The 22,030-nt window shown below is 38.1% G+C and overlaps 1 protein-coding gene across 1 annotated transcript in view; it reads left to right on the forward strand.

The window, feature by feature from the left end:
* NKAIN3 (sodium/potassium transporting ATPase interacting 3) overlaps window positions 1-22,030 on the forward strand; it is a 398,603-nt gene that overhangs the window by 358,028 nt on the left and 18,545 nt on the right. The window contains exon 5 of the mRNA XM_086609314.1: window positions 15,559-15,619. Coding sequence (XP_086465440.1) covers window positions 15,559-15,619 — 61 coding nt within the window. The remainder of the gene's footprint in view (window positions 1-15,558; window positions 15,620-22,030) is intronic.

A 22,030-nucleotide genomic window follows, 5' to 3' on the forward strand; every position in this document is an offset into this window, starting at 1 on the left:
ATGGTTGATACTTGGAGGACTGATGTCAGTTTTTGAGATAAGGTTGTGAATATGAGTCCCACAGTTAGCTAAACAGTATTTTAGAAATGTAACAGTTAATGTAACACATCCTTCCTTTCATTTGAGGGCTTTTTTTTTTCTCTGCAGTTGTTTCAGTTCTTAAGTATTAATGATTTTTTAGCAGCAAAAATTGTCTGACTAGTGCGACTTTTTGACTTTTTAAAGACTTCAGAACCAAATTCGTAAAGTATTTTGATGTTTTGTTATAGCCAATTTACTCATAATTAAACAATAGAAGTTCTCCTGGCCCAGCTCCAATTGTAGTCCATGTTTCTTCCAATCAATAAAGTTGCAGGAAATCTTGGATTATGAACTACTGAGAGTAATTCTAGAAATCTAGCATGATAGCTAAACATCACTCATATCTGTTCTCAATATTTTATGTGGAAGCATCTGACATTATGTCTTGCCTTTCATCTGGAATAGGTAATATAGCTAACTGAATCATTTTGTATGAATTCCAAAAGATAAATGCAACCAAACTGCAATCAATGCATTTAAATTCCACGAATAAAGGGTTGAAATTATAATATATATATTAAGCCTAGATCTAACAATCTCCCATTGTGTAAGTTAGACTTCCATACTTCTAATTTTCCATCTATGTGACTTACAGCAAAATTTAGCAAATGTAAATAGTAATAAATTGACATCTTTAATACAGCAAACATGAGTGCTTAACATCTCCTGGTGATATTGCCTGGGACTTCCTGGAACAAATCTGTTGTAGCTGAAATCTTGTTTTTCATAGCCTTTGATGAAAAATTTTTCCCTGAATGTGCCTAATCAGCTTTTGACCCATATATACATCTCACTTCTCCAGCATGTTCTGGGCATCGAATCCCACAGTTCAATTCTGTGATTTGTGTGGAAAATGTCCTTCCTTCAGTTTGTGATGAAAGCCAACACATTAGTCTGTGATCTGACAATTTGGTTTGGTTTTTCAGTGCTCTTATGTAATGAAAAATGGGATTAATTATTTTGCATTTGTCTTTTCCAAGATATTAATGATTTTATTTCTTTTTATAATTCTGTCATCAATTGTCTCCTTTCTAAGGGTGAATTGGTTTCATCTCTCCTTATTTTAAAGTCACCCATATCTTTTATTATCTTTGACACCTTTCTCTACTTATTCTGATTCAACTACCTCCTTTCTGAGATGAAGAGAAAGAACTGTATGTAACACTGCAGATGCAGAACATGAAATTTGTTCAGTGGCATAATGATGTATTCCGCTTTCTTTTCTATTGCTCTCCTGCTATTCGATTCTCCTTTCTGACTGCTGCTGAGCACTGAGCTGATGTTTATAGTGAACAATTCACAAGTTTTCTGAGAGGTAATGACAAATTTAGAGCCTATTACTGCATATGTGTAGTCATGGTTGGTTTTCCTTATGTCACTCAATGTCATGAGATCCATCTACAACATTTCACAGTTGACTTTCATTTTATGTTGTCACCAATCCTGATTGAATTCCTCACCCTATTTCCCAGTCATTCATGAATACTTGAAATGCATAGGGCTGAGCATGATTCTGTATAGGACACTAGAGATAACTTCCCTCACTGTGAACACTGATCTGTTCACACATCATTTATATATCCTTATACTTTGGTCTTTTACTAATCTATGAGATTAAGAGATGAATCCTTTTTGTCTCATGACAGCAGAAGTCTATGGTTATGGATCTGGTCAACAAATTTTTGGAGGTACAAGTGCTCTATGTCAATTGGATCACTTAGCCTCCAAAGGCCTTTAACATGGTATCTGGCTTTCCCCTTCCATCGTCATTCATTCTTCACCATTCTGTCATGTTTCTCCCTGTGGCCTTATATCAAATAACTACCGTTTGTGCCAATTCGCTTATTACAGGAATCAGACTGCCTTTCTTTATTTTCTTTTTGAAGAAAATTGACGTTCGTAAAAGTTAAAATTTCAAAGAACTGTGAGAGATATCCATAAAATAGACATACCTGAGTTTCCTTTAAATGATATAGCTCAACTTGGGCTCACAATATAACGGAATTGCAACCGCAGGAGAAAGAGGGCCATAAAGTTTAGCTCACTAGATATTTATTCAGCTAGTTTGTTGCAGTACTGTGTGATTTAGGCTTAAATTTATTTGTACCTGCAAGGAAGCAAAGGAAGAGTATTTGAGCAAACATCCAGTCCAACGGAAGCAGAGAGACCCTATAAATGTACTCCAGGTGTTCAAAGCTACCTGTTTTCGTGATGCCTTCAGCCTCCCCCATGTGTGTTAACAGGTTGTTCAGCCTGGAGAAGAGAAGGCTCCGGGGACGACATCTAGTAGTCTTCCAGTACCTAAAGGGGGCCTACAGAAAAGCTGGAGAGGGACTTTTTTACAAGGGCGTGTAGTGATAGGACAAGGGGAAATGGCTTTAAGCTGAAAGACGAAAGGTTTAGATTAGACCTAAGGAGGAACTTCTTCACTCTGAGGGTGGCAAGGCACTGGAACAGGTTGCCTAGAGCAATTACGGATGCCCCATCCCCGGCAGCATTCAAGGCCAGGTTGGATGAGGCTTTGAGCAACTTGATCTAGTGGAAGGTGTCCCTGCCCATGGCAGAGGGGCTGGAACTATATGATCTTTAAGGTCTCTTCCAACTCAAACCATTCTATGATTCTACCCAAACCATTCTATGATTCTATGTTAAGGTTTCTTTCAAGGACTAAGGACATATGCCTGAGGTCTTGGTGTCTTCAAGGACTAAGGACATATGCCTGAGGTCTTGGTGTCCTCCATATACAGGAGGGGAGATTGCTTGACAAAGGTCTGACCCAGCTCTGGATGCAAGGAGAAGGAGGAGAAGTGGGCTAGCATTTTCTCTGCCTGACTTCTTCTGCTTCAGGCTATCATCTGTTTCAGAGTCTGTCTTCATGTCAGGGCAAGACCAGAATAAGCACCATCACCTATGTCCTAGATTTCTTTAAATCTGAGCTTATTTTCTGGAAAGAAACTCTACATGCTGTAGCCAAAAGTTCAGCCTGGGTGATTCAGAGTCAAGGACTCCAGAGACACTCTGCTAGTTAATACTTGTCTCTGGGCAAGACATATTCTCGGTGCAGGAAATTCTACTTTGGCTCCTTTTGAATTGCTTTTACCGGGTGCAGGCTCTCTTGTTGCATTTGTGTTTCTTCGTAGCAGTAACCTCAAGGTAGGATTTAAAGCCAAGTCTGCCTCCCATTTGCTGCCATCCTGCCAGCTGACTCTGAGGCCGTGCATTTGCTGCCACCCGTATGCCCAGCTCGTGGGGCCACGCTCACCAGTCACGTAGGGATGCCTATGCTGGTTTTGTATTGACAGTGGGAGACAAAGTCCGTTCTAGAATAGCTCCAGTGTTGCTTGTGTATTTGCAAACTGCCTGAGTACAGGCTGAGCTTAGGCTCCTGGGAAAGAAGTATTGATTTTTGGGTGTACCCTGGGCTTCGGGCAGCGGAATCAGACCCAGATGAAGGTAAAGGGAGAAGTGGGATACACTGTCAAGTGAAAGCTGTTGGTAAGAAACAGGAGTAAAAAGGACATGAAGCCACAACATACATGCAGGGGCCATATACTGCAAGCAAGTAAACCGTGCCTGGTAGAGGTGATGTAAGAGATCACACTGAGTCAGATATGACTGGAGAAGCAGCTTCTGAAAATCATTAGGCACTGACAGACAGCAAAGCTTCTTTGCAGTTCTTGATAGCTTTTCTGCCCAGTGGGAATCCAGTACAAAAACCTTTCAGCACACAGTTTAACTGGGAATACCTGAGCAAACTGATAACATTGCTGCTTTTATGGTAGTCTTGTTTCTCACATATCACAGCAGGCCACTCCACAGAGCATTGTAAGGACGTGTGTGTGTGTGTTTATGTACCTCCATCTGCACATACAGGTAGCAGCTTGAAGGAATTAAACAATATTTTCCATAGTAAGAACAACTACCATGGGAAGGATAGCGATAAAAGAAAACCAATTGTCACAAAAGGGTTTTTCACAATGACCGTCATTGCTATTGTAGAGTTCTTTGTGTTGCGCAATTTTAGGCGTTACAGCTGAGTGAAGAGGCTGCTGTGTTACCTGCCAAACACATAAATCCAGCCACTTTTCTGATTATAGTATTGTTTCTTTCAAAGAGCAAAACCAGCTCAACTGTGGCTCAAAATCGAGTCATTTGTTCTGTGGTTTGAACACAGCAGATTCATGCAAAAGTGAAAGCACACCTGTGTTAGGTCATCTGCTAAATATCCTGCTCGATGGAAATTGATTCGGAAAAATAAAATTATGATCAGGAAGGAGATCCTTATCGTCACCTCTTCTATCTGTGATATATACTATTATTCATCACTGTAATATTTCAGTGAACACACAAAAATAGGCAAAACAATATCATCTCTAGTCTGGATGCAGAAGTGATTTTTTTCATTTTTGAGAATCAAAATCCATCATATGTTTGCCTGTTTTGTCTTTTCTTACCTTCTTAAAGGTGTAGGTAAATTTTTTTGACAAGAATAGACAGACTAATTATCTGTGGTCCTCTAAGGAAGATAAGATTTTAAGAACTTCAAGTATATATTTACACAACCAAGAAAAAAATATCAAAATTATTATTTGTCTGTGATTTTCTGTGTCTATATTGAACAAAATATTAACAGAAAATTAAACCATGCAATGTCTGAAAATAATTTGGAATTGACATCCACAAAGAGAAATACTGTATGCTGCTTTTCGGCTCCCTATGCAGACTAGAGTATAAGAAAAGTTTTCAGACAATCTGTGCTCATCTATGCTGCCTTATATGAATTTCTACGCTGTTATGAATTCTAACCACCTCTTGGTTATTTTTCAAGCCTGTTTTTTCCCTGTGATTTAGTTAGTCCTGGGTCTAAGCTGGTGCATGTCTTCCAGGCTTTGGAGTTTACTTCTGAGGTGCATTTCTGTGTCTGCTACTCCTGAAAATCCTCTCTGAGAGTTCCACCAAGGGGTGAGCAGCCTGGTAGTAGAGATTAAATCTTACTTTGCAGATCATTAGATCATATAACGTTTCCTAACATGAGTTAATATGATGACTTAGGTTTTGTCTGTGGGTTGCTTTTTGTTGTTCTATTTTTCCCTGAGGTATGCTCTGGCATAATTGTTGTTAGCAAAAGCGCTGCATTTTTTTTTTCATACAATTTTCAAGCCCTGTCTATGGATTAATAGGAGCTACAATAATAATGTGTTCAATCTCAGTTATTATTACCTAGGTATTTAAGAAGTATCTGTAAAGGAGGTTAGAGAATAGAATCAGGCTGTAGTAATTCTATTCTTGCACTCACTGTCACCCCACTGAAATCTTAAACTAGTTATTTTTATTTCTGTGCCACAGCTTGTCTGACTTCAAATGGGTACTGCCTCATGGTGATATAATAGTTTCACAGGTGTTATTTACATGGTGCATGAAGAGCAAGAAATGATTCAGTAGAAAATAAGTAATTCTTACAGATTACAATGCATTATTGGAACTAAAATGTGTTCTTTGTGTCTATTGCCACAAGTAAGTGGAAATAATACTCTCATTATGTGCCTTCTGCTCTAATAAGGAGGGAAAAAATATCTTTTGGCATTCTATCAACAAAGGACATCTTTCATAATTGCAGTATAAGCAGTGGAAGAATTTTAAAAGGAGTATTAGCATAAAAAATGCCTAAGATTTGCAATAAGCTGCTGTTCTGGAAGTAGTTTACTTTGGTACCTCCTACATGCCTAATCGCTTTCTCTGAGATTCAGAAACCTTCCCAAGTACCTTGTCAGATGCCAAAGAGATGTCACTGGCAGACATTTATTTCATTCTTTCTTCTGTTTTCATTACCAGCTTCCAAAGTGGTATGTGCAGCTTGGTAGAGGTGAAGTCATTACCTGATGGACACCTTGAAGAAGTGCTTTGGGTTACAACATAAAATCAAACCTGAATTTCTTTGCTTTATCAAAAGATGTGAAATATCGTGTCACCAGCAACTAGCTCTGAAATTATCCTTAAAACTGACAAGTTAAGATAAAAACAAATAAAAGTAGTTATTTAGAAAATATAAAAACAAATAACACAGGTTTACAGACATGAAGGAAGGCCATCTTTCTGTCTGCCTATTGTAAAATTAGATGTAAAAGGTTTTCTCACTCCCTGTTATTCAGCTGACAAGCTAATTAGTCATTAAGCTAAATATGAGAACTTTGACCCCATTCTTAGGATAACTTTTATTTTCTTTGCACACTGAATGAAAACTAGATCTAGAGAAAGTCTTCCTCATTTAACTAGCTCTTTTCTGGTGATTTTGTTAGAGTCTCTTCAGATATGGACCTCCCTTCTTTTCCTCTTCCATCTTCCCACCCTCATTCCCTTCTCTTTAACTTTCAAGGTTTGAGGTTGGGTCTATTTTACACTATTGACTTCCATTATATTCATTTAAATCATTAACAAGCAATTAATATGTTGCAAGACAAAACACAATATTCTAGCCAGTCATGTTTAAATAGTCTGTTCAGTGTTTTTACGTATTGAGAATTTAATTTTATTCAAAATATAAAACTTAGATGTCTGTCACATGATAGGCAACCAAATAAATAGAATTAATGCTTGAGGCTTATGTCTTTTTCTTGTGTGAGTGAAGGACAAATGTCCCTTCTGTGGACATTACTCATCTGGAGCATGAGTACCCCAACTAGTCTGAGGGATGCTCTGACAATGTTATCACTGGGCTACCAGAGTATCTAGATGAAATTCTGTGACCTACAGAATTATACAGGAGTCTGGGTTAATCAGTTTGTTCCAAATCCTCCAACTTTGTGTTCTCAGAAGATATGATATTTTTCCTAAAGGTTCTGCAATAAAAACAACTAAGCTAAACACTTGTGAGAGGGAGAGAGGGGAAAGACAACACATAATGTCCTTGCTTGTTTTTCTCAACCCTAACCAAGCTGGGACACACCTTGGCAGCATAATACGTCATTCCTCCCTTTTATCTGGTAAAGTCCTTTGGGGCTAGTGGGAAATAGAAGTAGTTACATGTTTATGCTGTTGGAGAAATAAATTCCCAGACCAAGTGCAGGCAGCAATGGTTCTGATCTTGGCCTGGGAAAATTAGATTGTCAAATACAATTTTTAATTTAAAGACAAAGAGACACTGTGGAGACCAGGATTTGAGAAGAGCAGATAGAGGGTAGGACTTCAAAAAGCATGGTAGCTAACAAATAAAATATTTTCCAGCATGCTTCTCTCCTCTCTCAGTGCAGTAGATGACATTCAAGAGGAATTATCTCCTGCAGTATTGGCCAACAGCAACTTCTACGTATTTTAAGAATAGACATTTATTTTGGTACCTCTGCTCACTTGTTTCTCCCCAATCAATATAAAGCAAAAGTATCTGTAAGCTCCTGTCACCCACTTTTACAGTCTTTAATGTGTTTTAAGTCTTTCAGAGCTGTAACCTCCGGGAGCTCTCTACTACAGCTGTAAACGGCACAGTTGGACCAGGCTGGCCTGGTGTTGTGCTAATGAAATTGGTAGACAATGCCCTTAAAGCCTGAATTTTATTCAGGTCAGATCCAATAGATTTTAGGAAGATGAAGAAGAGAAAAAAAAATAAATGCTTAGACAACATAGTGTACTTCAGACATTACTGCTCCCGTATCCTGCTACATTTTCTGGACATTTTTGCAGTTGTTTATCTGCTTTTATGGTTTTAGATTTCTAAGTACTGTAAGGTTGAGACTCCTGCTGCTATAAAACTGTAAAATGTTGTGCATTTCATCATATAGTTCTAGAAAATGTGAACATACCTTTAAGACTGTTACTTTTTTAATTCAAAATTTGCATTCAGTTTTGAAATGGTCTATAATGATATAGTTTTGCAATGTATTTCTAGTAAAATGTATATAATCAAGCAGATGTAGTGTATAATTATAGACAGTCATATAATTGGATAACTATATGCAATAGTATACAGTATATAATCACACAGTTATAGTGAATGGTTATTATTATACTACAACTATATACTACTGTTATTTTTGATACTTGTTCCTTTGTCATTGTCTTGAAATATGTGGAGTTATAATTTATTTGTGCCTGATAATCAGTCATATTTCTATCTTTCTGATTTATGTTTACACACAGATCCTGGGATACTATCCAGTTTCTCTTATGTATCTCCTATTTTGATTTAATGCTTTTCTCATCTTTAATAGAAGAAAAGGGCTTTACAGTCCTCTTTGCAGTGTATTAAAAATGTTAGTGGCAAGTAGGTTGTTAAGAAGATGAACTACTCATGTTTCAATCTTTCCTCAGAATTTGTTAGCTCTCCTGAAAGTGCTAGTCAGGAGATAGTAATAGTCAGGATGTTTTGTAATTTAATGCATTTTCACCTTTCTACTCAGTAAATTCACTCTAGCTACACAGTTTCCATTTTATAAGTTAAATTTAAAGATATCTTGTCAAGCTTTGTATCCTACATCCTTTTTATACATAAACATTCAATTTTTAAAGTTTCTTCTCCTTTCATACTCTCTCAATCTTTGTGGGAAATTGGGTAATAGTGAAATATCTCGCAGAAAACAGGAGCTATGATCGCCAAGTTACAATTCTGAAGTACCACAGAGACGAGAAATAATGTTTTTCAGCTGTCATCAGCAAAAAATAAGTCAAGAAAAAGTCATATTCAGTGAGACGAGAATCTGGGTGGACTGGGTGTGTAGAAGGAAGGACACGAAGCATAGTTCTCATCTTTTTGATTGGAGGAATCTTCCAAATCTAATTTACCTGTAATGTCACATACATCCTCTGGGAGCCAGGACTACTGAACGTTTAGTTTATTTGGATAGTCCTATGTTGTTGTAATGAGATCTCTACAAAACTCTGAGGAGTAGCTTAACAGTGATAAGTGTCCTGTTGTACACCTGATCTTGAAGATTAACCTGATAGCCTAGGGCACTGCTTCATGTAATCTTAAATACCTGGTATACACTCACATTCTCCTTTAAACCAGCAGAACTGCAGTATGTGAAGGAGATAGATAGGAAAGTAGTCACACACTGTGAGGGTGGGTGATGAAAAAGCCAAGCAGAAAGATTCAAATCAAAATTATTTAAATAATCAATTTGAATTAAAAAAAAATATCAGTCTGCAGACAATAGCCTTGATTTAAATAATCACTTCTAATTTTATTTTGCATTTGTCCTTGTTTTCCTAAGGAAAGGTTAATCCACATTAACTGGTAACTATTAAAATACATTAATTTGCAAGTAAATATACACTTTACATTCAGTTTGGTTCTTCTTTTTAATAGGATATATTCTAGCAATATTCATTTATTAAAGCAATAATATGGCACAGCACATATTTGCTCAGATTATTAGGTTTTTAATTTCTTACATGTTTTCATAGTTTCTTACAGTTTAATGATGGACAATTATATAATCTAATTTCACTTCTATTAAACTAGGCATTTATATTTCATGCACATGTCCATATCTTAAGCCTAGAGATTTTAGTCAAACTAAAGCCTTTAGGTCCTCTAGATACTAGAGGGAGCCTGCAAGGGAAAAATAACAGAGACTACTACTTCATTTCTACCTAAAATTATCAGCAGAAAATAAATTATGCATCAAAAGCCTTGATAATAACATTGTATAAATGTACCCATGTTCCACTAATAAGAAATCTCTTCGTGCACTCCACACTGAAGCCTCTACCAATGTAACCAATGTAACCTAGGTGATAATTGTTTCCCACACCTTGCGCCTGCTCATCACTATCATTTGGAAAACATGAGGAACATTTATCAGCTAGTCATTGAAGAAACAAGGGTTTTGGTACAAAAATACTGTTGGTTCCAAAACTGCTGATTGTCTGTGTCCAAAGAGTTAAAGTCAATGGCTCAACGTCCAACTGGGAATCAATAACAAGTGGTGTCCCTTGGGTCTGTACTGGGACCAATGCTATTTCATATCTTCATGAATGACATAGTGGGATTGAGTGTACCCTCAGCAAGTTTACTGACGACACCAAGCTGAGTTACGCTGTTGATACACTGGAGGGAAGGGATGCCATTCAAAGGGACCTTGACAGGCTTAGGGAGTGTTCCTGTGCAAACCTCGTGAAGTTCAACAAGGCCAAGTGCAAGGTCCTGCACCCAGGTCAGCTCAATTCTTATTGTCAGTGCACACTGGAAGATGAGTGGATTGAGACCAGTCCTGCAGAGAAGGACTTGGGGATCTTAGTGGATGAAAAACTGGACATGAGCCAGTAATGTGCACTTGCAGCCCAGAAAGACTGTAGTGGCAAGACAATGGGCAATGGTTTTGAACTAAAAGAGCATAGTTTTTCGACTGTAAATAAGGAAGAAATTTTTTACAATGAGGGTGGTGAAACACTGGAACAGGTTGCCCAAAGAAGTTGTGGAGGCCTCATCATTGATAGTGTTCAAAGTCAGGTTGGATGGGGCTTTGAGCACTCTGATCTATTGAAAGATGTCCGTGCCCACAGCAGAGAAGTTGAACTGGATGATCTTTAAAGGTCCCTTCCAACCCTAACCATTCTGTGATTCCAGGGAATATCTGAGTATTTTATGTATGGCTTATTTTCTCCAGAGCAGGATGTGTACTCTGACCACAGGGTAGCTGGATGAAAGGAGGGTACAACAGCCTCTTCCCACAGTTTCTCACTTGTTTTTCTGTAGAACAGCACTGACAAGTATCTTCTGAGACAGTTTACTAGACTGAGCTGCAGGCAAGACAGACAGTTCCCTGTGCAGTGCAGGGATTCCAGAAAGTTTCCATGCCTTGAAACTCCGCATTTTCAAGACAAGCCAATCTCTGCATCTAAATTTTCTCCCTGTATCAAGCTAGAGGTTCCCATTCATGCCATCCAGAGGGACCTTGACAGGCTGGAGAGGTGGGCCTGTGAGAACCTCATGAAGTTCAACAAGGCCAAGTGCAAGGTCCTGCACGTGGGTCGAGGCAATCCCAAGCACAAGTACAGGCTGGGCAGAGAATGGATTGAGAGTAGCGTGGAGGAAAAGGGCTTGGGAGTGCTGGTGGATGAAAAGCTCAACATGAGCCGGCAATGTGCACTGGTTGGCCAGAAAGCCAACCGTATCCGGGGCTGCAACCAAAGAAGCGTGGCCAGCAGGTCGAGGGAAGTGATTATCCCCCTCTACTCTGCTCTCTTGAGACCCCACCTGGAATACTGTGTTCAGCTCTGGAGTCCCCAGCACAAGAAGGATATAGAGCTGCTGGAACGAGTCCAGAGGAGGGACACAGAGATGATCCAAGGGCTGGAACACCTCTGCTATGAAGACAGGCTGAGAGAGTTGGGACTGTTCAGCCTGGAGAAGAGAAGGCTCCGGGCTGATCTTATAGCAACCTTCCAGTACTTAAAGGGGGCCTACAAGAAAGCTGGAGAGGGATTTTTTACAAGGGCGTGTAGTGATAGGACAAGGGGCAATGGCTTTAAACTGAAAGAGGAAAGGTTTAGATTAGATATAAGGAAGAAATTTTTCACTCTGAGAGTGGTGAGGCACTGGAACAGGTTGCCCAGAGAAGTTGTAGATGCCCCATTCCTGGAAGTGTTCAAGGCCAAGTTGGATGAGGCTTTGGGCAATCTGGTGTAGTGAAGGGTTTCCCTGCCCATGGCAGGGGGGTTGGAACTAGATTATCTTTGAGGTCCCTTCCAACTCTAGCCATTCTATGATTCTGTGATTTATACTTTCAGGAGCTAGTGAGCTTTGGTGCTTTCGACATTCTGTTCTGACCACTTCATTAGTCCCTTTGAATGATTACTGAAATCTAAGATGAGCGAATTAAGTATCTACCAGCGCATTTACATCACATTTTCTTTAGTTATCAAGGAACACACATTTAAGTCTATCACTTGGTGCCAGGCCAACAGCCAACATTTCCAATATCAAGAATGCCGGCAGTACACATCAGTCAGCTCACTGCGAATGGGCAATTATGGTGGCTAGATAGGTTCACATGAGCATAACGTTATTAATTAAACAGCAGCTGCATTAATCAAGATAGCAAAAGTAATTTGTTGGGATAAATATTTTATTAGTGTGTCCATCAATTAAGGAAAAGAAGAGGTTTTAATTAATTCATTTACAAAAATATTCACACCATGGTGGCTATAACACTGTTTAAGGATCTGGAAACAAGTCTCACCTGCAGAAGGATATATTCCCACTTTATCACTTCATGTTAATTGTACTGTAGATATCAGTTACCCAACTATTATTACTAATATGTTAGTTACAACCAAACATTGCCGTCCACCTGTGAACAGCAATACCTGGCAATTGATGCTAAAGGGCTATTTTACCTCTTTTTTGCTTTATTCTTTCAGAAATGTGCATTCTGCCATTTAATTACAGAAACATATTCTTGGAATATGGTGGGTTATGATACCTCCTAGTGCGATTAGAGACCTAATCTTTCTTTTTCCCAAAAAAAAACACATGAAATTTAGAGAGGGTTAATATATTTTTTTATTTCTCCTGGTTTAATAACTAAACAGATGGGGTAAAATGGTATATTTTAAACAAGTATATGCCATAAACAGAACAGTTGGCAGTGATTTCTATCTGACTGAGAAATATTTATCTACTAATGCCGAGACATATAAAGAAATACTGAGAAGCAGAGAGAGGCTACTGATTTTGCAAGAAGGTCATAGATTAGACAAAGTGTGTTTCAAACACTGAAGAGAGTAGAAGAAGATTTACTTTAAGAAGATCTACTGAAAGAGCAAGATGTAAGCTGTTAGGACTATTAAAAAAATCAGGCTTGCCAAGCCCCATCCTTTTTTGGAGGGAAGACCTCTTATTTTTCCCTGTTGCTTTCTTCTTTGTGTCAGGTGGTTTATTACACGTTGGAGTGGAAGTTTCTTTCTGTACTTTATCCATCTGTCCAACATCTTAAGTATGTGTGGGAAATTTACTGGAAGCCCTCATGGATAGATGTTTTATATAATATGTATGGGTATTGAGGACTCGTACATATAAAGAAGGAATTGTATTTATAAAAGTAAAGTTAATTTAATACAGAATACTAAGAAGAAGAAAAAAGAAAGAAATACACTATTGGAAAATGGCAAATAATTCTAAATATTTGATCTTCCTTCAGAAATATTTAACCCACAAACTGTACTACAATTCATTTTTATCATTTTCATTATTTACTCAGCAATTTTACTCTTCAACATATTCCAGTCATGTTTAGGGAAAAGAAACAAACCCAAGTGACTTACACAGTCAAATTACACAATATGAATAGTGAACAGGAATTATTGCAAATAAACAGGTGACATTCCCTCATGAAAAGCCACCTGTTTTCTAGTATTTTTGTGGTACTAATGCAATAATTATTTAATCTATATGTAACGTTCAGGTGGCACAAGCAATATACCTCAAGTACAATTGGTTTTTTGATCCCTAGGAAGACTTTATATCATATTGCTTCAGTTATGATGCCTGAAAGTTGCTATAAACTGCAAATTTTAAGGAAAAAAATGTGCTTATTCTGTCAAAGAGTCTGTAAGCCAGTGGTGGACCTGGATGTTCAGGGTAGCAGAACCACAAGATCCCATTTTGATTAGTAGCAAAAGGCTGGACTCCTCTTATCTACCCGCACATTCTTCAGCAGGTAAACGTGGGCTTGTGCTGAGCCAGCCAGCCCCTCCATGGCTCTAGGTCTCATCCAGCTGCAGCCACTACGACACTGGGCACAGCGAGGCTCAGTATCTCAGGCACAGCTTGGTCCTGGCTGTCTCCAGCGAATACCTCCTCCAGGGCTGGTTTGCATTTAGCTGACTCAGAGTATCAGTACTACGAAGAGGTGTCCACCTGATAGAGGCTGTGGCAATGCCACCCCAGTGAACTGGATCCAGAAAAAGCCAAGGAAGCTGCCAATATTTCAGTCTGCTCAGCGAGAGGAAAGTTGGATTAAATTTGCTTTCCCGAAACAGCAGCAAGGTGAACGCCCCGGAGAGGAAGCTCCGACAGGACCGTGCTGCAGCGCTGAGACAGCTCCCATTCACAAGTAACTCAGTTTTGTGCGCCGTAGCTTAGTTCTCCATGGGGAAGATTAATCCCTTGGAGGAGGATTAAGCTACAGTGAACTAAGGCCACTTTATTTTTGAATGTGAAAGGCCACACAGGGATTTAATGTACTTTATCTTATGTGCATTGATTTCACAGCTTTAGTTAATTCATCTTAACTTTCCTGAATTCCCTTGTGTGGACAAGCTTTTTGTCTGCAGAGAGACTCTTGGATCTGCTTGCAAAGATCCTCGTGCAGCCCAACCAGAAAGCAGGTTGGAATGATTTCTGTGCCTCCGAAGGAGCTTATACCTGTCTAGATACTATTAAATTACCTCTTTCTCAGACGGTTGATCCGTGACACCCTTAGAAGAACTATTTTAATTAGATTTTTTGAATGGACCAGAGAAAAAGGAGTTTTCTTAAAACTAATCTCTGGGTTATTTTAGAAATCTCTCATGAACAGTCTTTTCAAGGCTTCCTGATAGCACAAATTGTGTACAGCTGCACGAACAATATCTTCTCAAGCACGGACATGTCTGGGCAGCGCAGTTTAACAGATTTCCTTGCTCAGTGGGATTTTCGTCTTTGGTGGTGGTCGTAGGAAAACATTTTGTCTATATAGAAAGCAAATGTGTGGAATTTCTATTCCCTGATCCTAAAGATCTTAATCCTTTCCTCTCGGTGGCACAAGTGACACAGATCTGGGTTGAGGAGGATGTTTTTATGGGACCTGCTGTTAAAATAATTGCATGGTTTTGCTGGTGTTGTCCTTTGGGGAAATGAGTCTGCTCATTTCTCACATAGTTAATGTCATTTACTGATAGGCCTTTCTGATAAGGTGTTTCCTGACACTGATGAATCATAACCCAGCTTTACTGTTTGGCTGCATCATGAAACTTCACGTATCAAATTAAACTTTTGCCGAACTGTTCTTCACTGGGACACTTTATGCGACACAAAAAGGCATCTCTTGTGGATTGCATACAAGCTTTACTGTGATTTTATTCTGTAGCAGTCAATAAATATTTTATGTTTTTAATACGTAAATTAGGTGCTTAGGGGGCCCACGTTCATGTTAACAAAGTCATGTGAGGACAGAGGTGCTGAACAAACAAAGGAATAGCTGAACATCAAGGTCCAAGTCTTTTCCACCAGCATTACTTAATTGTAGTATTCATAAATATTTATTTCAGTGGGACTAGGAAAATATTTTAAAATATAATGCAACACAAGCAAAAAAGAGAAAGTCTCTTTAATTTAACTGGTTTTGACCATTTGCCCTTAAATTTACATATAAATACAGGAAATGGAAGCAAATAATTTTTACATTTAGCTGTGATACCTGTATTTATGTATCATTGTACTACAAGCTTAAAAAGTGTTCAACACGTTCTAATGATTGCTTTTCTTCTTCTTTCATACAGCTGATCGGATTTGTGTATGCCTGTTATGTGATCAGTATTTTCATGGAGGAGGAGGACAGCTGTAAGTACTGATACACACCTCTCCATCTCTGGAGCCACAGTATCTGGGGTGAGACTTAGTCTTGCATTAACTACCAAGGCGAAGAACAAAGTTTGAAAAATGACAGAACCTGGCATTCATGTACACAACCAGTTATGCTCAAAGACATTCTAGGTGTCTAGGTGTCAGGATTGTACTTGCTAAACGAACTTCTTCATAGAGATCTGTGAACCGCTTGCACGAGCCAGTCACACTGCTGAAAATCATGTAATCCACATTGCATATATATATTTATGTAAGTGTAAATGTATATACATTTAAATTTGAATCAAAGCTCCTGAAGCCATTTAGTCTGTTTTTCCATATGATAGCTTTATCAGCAGTAAAGTTAATGGAGACGACAGATCAAGCCATTTACAGTGTGCAGTATCACTCTGAGTAATAATTAGATAGACCTGTTCAACACTTACAAGTAAATAGACCATGCATCTAAAATGCTGACCTCATGTTCTCAGCCTGCTTTTATCAATAGAACCCTTATATACATACCTGTATTTTTCAAAAAGTTTGAAAATGTGCAAATCTTAAAAAAAGAACTGATGAAAAGTCGTTAAATGGACATTGGAAAAATCTGAATATGCTGAACATTTTGGTAGGATACTGTGTGAAAAGAGATTGTGAGACCTGTCTAACAAGGTCACCATACCCACATGACTAGCATAGCGATTGGTAAAAACAGTAGTGAAAATGGAATAATATTGGATGAGCAGAGAGGAGCAAATACACAAACAAGTCTATTTAAAAAAAGGACATTGTGTGATCATGTCAGTTACTTACTCTCATAGGTGAGGAGTTAGGCAGTAAAGTATGTGCCTCTAGGGAAAAAAGAAGGAACAAATGCCAATACCATTTTATTGCTATAGAATAAATAATAGACAACCAAATATTTGTTCATAAACTTTTATTCATAAATCTTAACATCTTTGTTTTGTTTCTTCACAGAATAGCACTAGTGAGTGAAATGAATATAGTAGAAAAAAATAATTCAGTTTGTAAGAAAGCATTTTATAATATCTGGAAAATCTTATTGAAAACGTAATTCAAGTAATTCATAGCTGTGATGGAAAAACAAACTTTTTGATTGAAAACAGTGTGAAGGACCATAAACAAAATACTTTTCTGTGGCTACAAACTGTACAATGTTCGTTTCTCCATCATAATGCAACAGACATTAATATCAAATCTGGTTTAACACTGTCATTTAGGTTTCTTTCTAAATAGGAAGAAAACATATCAAAGAGAATCTCAGATAAAACTGAGTGGGAAGGAGTCACAAGCATGTTGTGCCCATAGCGTACTGTGAAAAGGCACAAGGAGCCTGGACAAAGACTGGTGCTGTAAAGGAGATATATGAACACTTGGAGAAGCAACTCAAAATGTAGGTCTTGAGGAGGAAGGAAAGACCAGACACCACTCCTTCGGAAAAATGGGAATTACGAGTTAGTTAGGAACCGGTAACACAGGGTAACAGCAGAGGATAGTGCGGCAGCAAGATGAGCATACAATTTGGGATGTATAACCAGTTTTTGGTCAGTGAAATCCTTTCTGTATGTCTATGTGAGTCATGACTATAGCTAGGGCTATGTAGATGGATATCTGGAAACTTCATTTGAGACAATTACTGACAAAAGTCCTGGAACAGGGAGGCTTCATTAAATGATTGGAAAGGATGGCAAACTGATAAGGAAGACACAAACTACAGTGCCTTTAAAAGAGTAATAGTGTGTGTAGATGCACACCCACATGCAAACACGAATATATCTGTACCTGGGAAGACAGACTTCACTTTTTACATAAGTATGCTATATGATTGTTGGTTTTGTTTAGATCTTCATAGTGTGTTTCACACATCCACGTTTTATGCATGTGTGAAGGACAAAACTTCCACCAAAAAATGCAATGTGTTCTTGGAAAATCCAGTTACCTGCTAAAGAGTGTATGCAGTTTATATTCAGCACCTCACAATAGGGTTATTGTCAAGTTAATGGTCTTGTTCAGTTGGAAAATGTGCCTACTGCGGAAGAGCCAGGTCTTTGACATCCAGGACCCAATCTGTTCCCCTCTGACTGCAAGCCTATCATACTGTCTTTTGAGAGTTTTATGATACCAATGAGAAATTTAGACCACCAAGAATGGAGAACAGCTGACATCTATATTAACCAGTAAAATATATATTGCTAAAGCGATCCAGCATGTAAAAACAACCAGTGCCCATTCTCCACAAAGGAATAGGAGATCTGCATTTAATTTCTGCTTGTCTTCCAGAACTACTGATGGCAACTTGGTGGTTTGTTACATGCAAGTGAAAATCATCTTACTCATCTTGGAAAGCACCATGTAATTTAGCTCTATGTTGTTTGTTAGGAATGGGCAAGTTTCCCATCCTTACTTGCACTTTTACATATAATCTAGATGCTTGTGTGACTAGATTTTTTTAGCTAGTAGAGGATGACCTCGGGCAGAGAGTAAGAGAGTTGTGCTGGAAGTGGAGCAAAGAAACAGGATAGTTACAGCTAGGAGATTTTACAACCAGGGGAGGGAAATAATTTCTGGTTTGCTGCTTCCTTTTTTTTCTTTTTAAGATGCTGAATGCGCTCAAAAGCAACTAAATAGCGCTTTAGTATCTCACTTTGCGCTAATTTCTGTCTTAATTTCTGTTTGAGAGACCTCTGTCCTTATAGATAAATACATTGAAGACAAACGTTAACTCATTTATAGCAATCCCATAGATATGTTTTAGAGGAAGCAATGTCTGTGTAAGGCACAGTGGGAAAATGGTATGGTTAGGTAATTAACTGAGAAGAACGGGACTTATTCTGTAAAAATTCACATTGTTAGATTGCAGCATAATGAACAAAAATTTATTTAAGTACAGTGGTGCTTCAAAACAGTTAGGTTAAAAAGTAGACTGATTACTCTAGGATAAATGTCCAAGAAACTGCAATGAAAGAGTAATTTTATGCATTTTAATATGATGCAGCAGATTCTTTTCTTAGGTAGATGCAGCTATTCTACCATATTTTTTGCAGAAGTTTGCACAGAACAAATCCTCAGCCATCTGAGAGTCAAAGCCTCCCTAATTAAATATACTCTGCAATATTCAGTGCATCAAGTTAACCCCAGTTCTTGGTCTGAAACCCATCAGGCAGACTTAAAAATTAATAATAGCTGCCTGTTTAGCCTCTGTGCAGTGCTTAAATGGATTTTGAGCCTGACATTTTGGCTGATGGACACTTTTCTGAACAGTAATAATGCTTGAGGAAACATTTATTTCCAGCTATTGCTCCCCTTACCTACGTTTCAGACTGTAGTTAACTTTTACTTAGAAGGAAGATGATAGCAGGTCAAAAGAAATGAAAAAGAAGACATGTAAAAGGCACACTGCTGTAGTGGGGTTAATACCTTCCATCATTCATCCTAATGAAAAAGTCTATTTATATCTCTTTCCTTCATTTTTTCATTTCTTTCTTTGTAGATCTATCAATCTATATAAGCCCTTTTGAAGGAACAGAATATGTGAAATCTGTAACCATAAAAGCCTGTCACTATCCTGTTTGTGAATCATTTTCTCCTAAAAATGAACTCAGAAGCTTGCTGCTACTGTGGCAGTGGTAGTGAATGGTTTTAATAAAGTGGAGTCTGGATACTAGGCAAAATATGTTGTTAAAAAATCATTATTAAATTTCTAAATGGTTTCTGGACTTTCATTGAGAAACAGTTGATAACAGTATTGCTGCTAAATACTAGTTCATAAATATGACATTGACACATGTCAGAAGTGACAGTGCTGCACTGTATGTGAAATTGTGGAGTGGAATTTGAGTTGCATACAAATTGCATAAGGCAAAATAAGTGAAATCAAAGGGGAAGATTTGCCACAAACCTACAATGGTGATTTCAACATTTATTATAAAAACAAGCCTGAAACATCAAAAGGTCAATCCAAGGAAGTTCAAGCCTCTTTAGTGCGTGAGCAAAAATAAAGGAAAGGGCTTCCATTCATCATGAAGGAAAGATTTATCCCTTAAATGCAATCACAAGAATATTGATAAACAAAAAATTAATTTTTTTATCTCCCTTACGCCTGTTACATACAGAGCTCAACTGTACTTTCAGAACAGAGAGGAAGATGAATCTATTTTATAAAATGAAGAGTTTCCCCATAACGTTGTATCAATAGGAACATCCGTATGTCATCATTAGACAAATATTATGTAAAGCAAAGTACATTATTACCACCGTTGAAACACTACTGCGTTGCCTTATCTAACATATGGCATTGCATTTATACACACCATTGAGCATCTGTGGGCAGCAGTTAAACGAGAGAGAAAGAACTCTTTCTTCACATTTAATTTAATATTTTTAGTTACACAGTAGGTCCAACAGGATAAATTTCTTATAGATATGCTATTTTTTGCAAAAGTAATAAAGAACTAGCAATAGCTAATATTAGCAACAGACTCATGTATGTTTGTATGTGGGATTACCTTTATATATAGATATACAAGTTTCTTTAACTAAGCAATTTTGGGGAAGCCACTATTGATATCTTTACATCAATTGCAATTTCCCATGTGGCAGAGTCCATTTACTGTGTAAAAAAGATAACTTTTATCATAAAAGTGTTAATATATAAGATGACCGAGAAGAAAGATCGTGCACTACACTGCTGTTGGGCATTACAAGAATCAAACTTCCCAGACAATGACTATCCTAAATTACCTTACTGCAAATGAGGACTTATGAAACTTTCCAAACAGTAGCCAGCAACACAGATCCTCACACGGCTTTAGCACTCCCTGCTCTTACCTTTAGGCCATCATGCTTGAGATATTGAAACAAAACATGTTGTTACCAACCAATGGATGAATTTGCTGACACAGACTTTTAAAATGATAATAAGTTTTGCTGCCTGGCACTGAAACAGCACTGTAGCTGCCAGGCTGACAGCATTCTCCTGGCTGGGCATTGCTGTAAAATGGCAGTAACTATCAGTATTTTTGGAAGGCTTGAAAAGCAATTTGCATCTTTCTGTTCATCCAGACAAGCAACCCAAAACCCCAGAATTTTGATATACCAGTTTTAGTAAAACAACAGAATCTGTTATTTTCGCACGCATAGACTATACGTACCACTAGGTACAGAATTGTAATGGATCTATAACCAAAATGTATTCTGTGAAGAGTTTTCCAAAACTGAACAATTTTGGACTGCTGCAGAGGTGAAGAGTGTAACATAGCTGTCCTCAAACATGGTCTGTGACATTGGGAAATCCAAGGAGCCCAGCTAACATTGTAAAACATCTGGCTGATGTCCCTGCTGCTTCTTGCACTGAGGTGCTGCCCACATTTCAGGATGGCTGGTGCCAGGGAATGACTCCTTCCCTGCTTGTAGCTGCACTCATCACCTTGCAGATGCCCACCATGAACCAAAGGAGAGGTTGAAGTTTGACCAGAAATAGCACCATGACTATCCAGCAGGCTCCCTCAGTTTAGCTGGGACCCAGGCCAATCTCATCAAACATTTAATGGAGTTAAAGGTCAAGATCCAGCTTCTGTAAACTTTAGAGGTCTATCCAGCTGGAGCTTGTTGATTAGATGCAGACTCACCTATTTACTATCCTACTTATACCTGACTTCACTTTCTTCTGTATTGGAAATACAAAGGATATACCTGTCATTCAAACAACATTGTATGGTCTTTTACAGTCTCATTGATGTCCTCCTATTTATCATTAGCCTTAATGTGTGAATTGACTGAAAACGCATGCTCACTCCTACACTAAACTAACACAATGAATTCTGAACAATTTAATGAAGGAAGAAATACAGCAGGGATGGTACGTGATTAGAATTACCACTACATAGTATTTCAGTTGGGTTTTTTTTGTATGAAGTTACCATACATTGCCTGAACAAGCTTTTGTTCTCATTCCTGTGGAAAAGTATGCATAGATATAACGCACAAAACCAAGGGTAAAACCTCTGAGGTGGTGTAAAATAAAAGCAGTTAAATAATCTAAATACTAAATACTAGAGGAAACCTTGATCCTAGTTCAGTCATTGGCAAAAACATTACAGCAGAGGCATTATTTCTCTTTGTTTTCTTCTGCTTAAAAACTATATATGAATAATCCATCACAGGAAAATAACTCAAAAAAAGAAATACACCCATGTCACCATGTGCTTTTACGGTTCCTTAGCAAAACGTTCAAAATAGTCTTCATTTCCAGTTGTAATCTCCATGGACTGTTCCAGAACACCTCGCTCTAGCTGGGAGATTGTCTTTAAATAATAGATAGTGCACCGCATACGAAAAGGGAAGTCTTGGCTGTGGAATATTTCTAGCAGCAGCAGAAGTTATCGGCCT

This window comes from Tauraco erythrolophus, chromosome 3 (assembly GCF_009769465.1).
Source record: "Tauraco erythrolophus isolate bTauEry1 chromosome 3, bTauEry1.pri, whole genome shotgun sequence".
NCBI lineage: Eukaryota > Metazoa > Chordata > Aves > Musophagiformes > Musophagidae > Tauraco > Tauraco erythrolophus.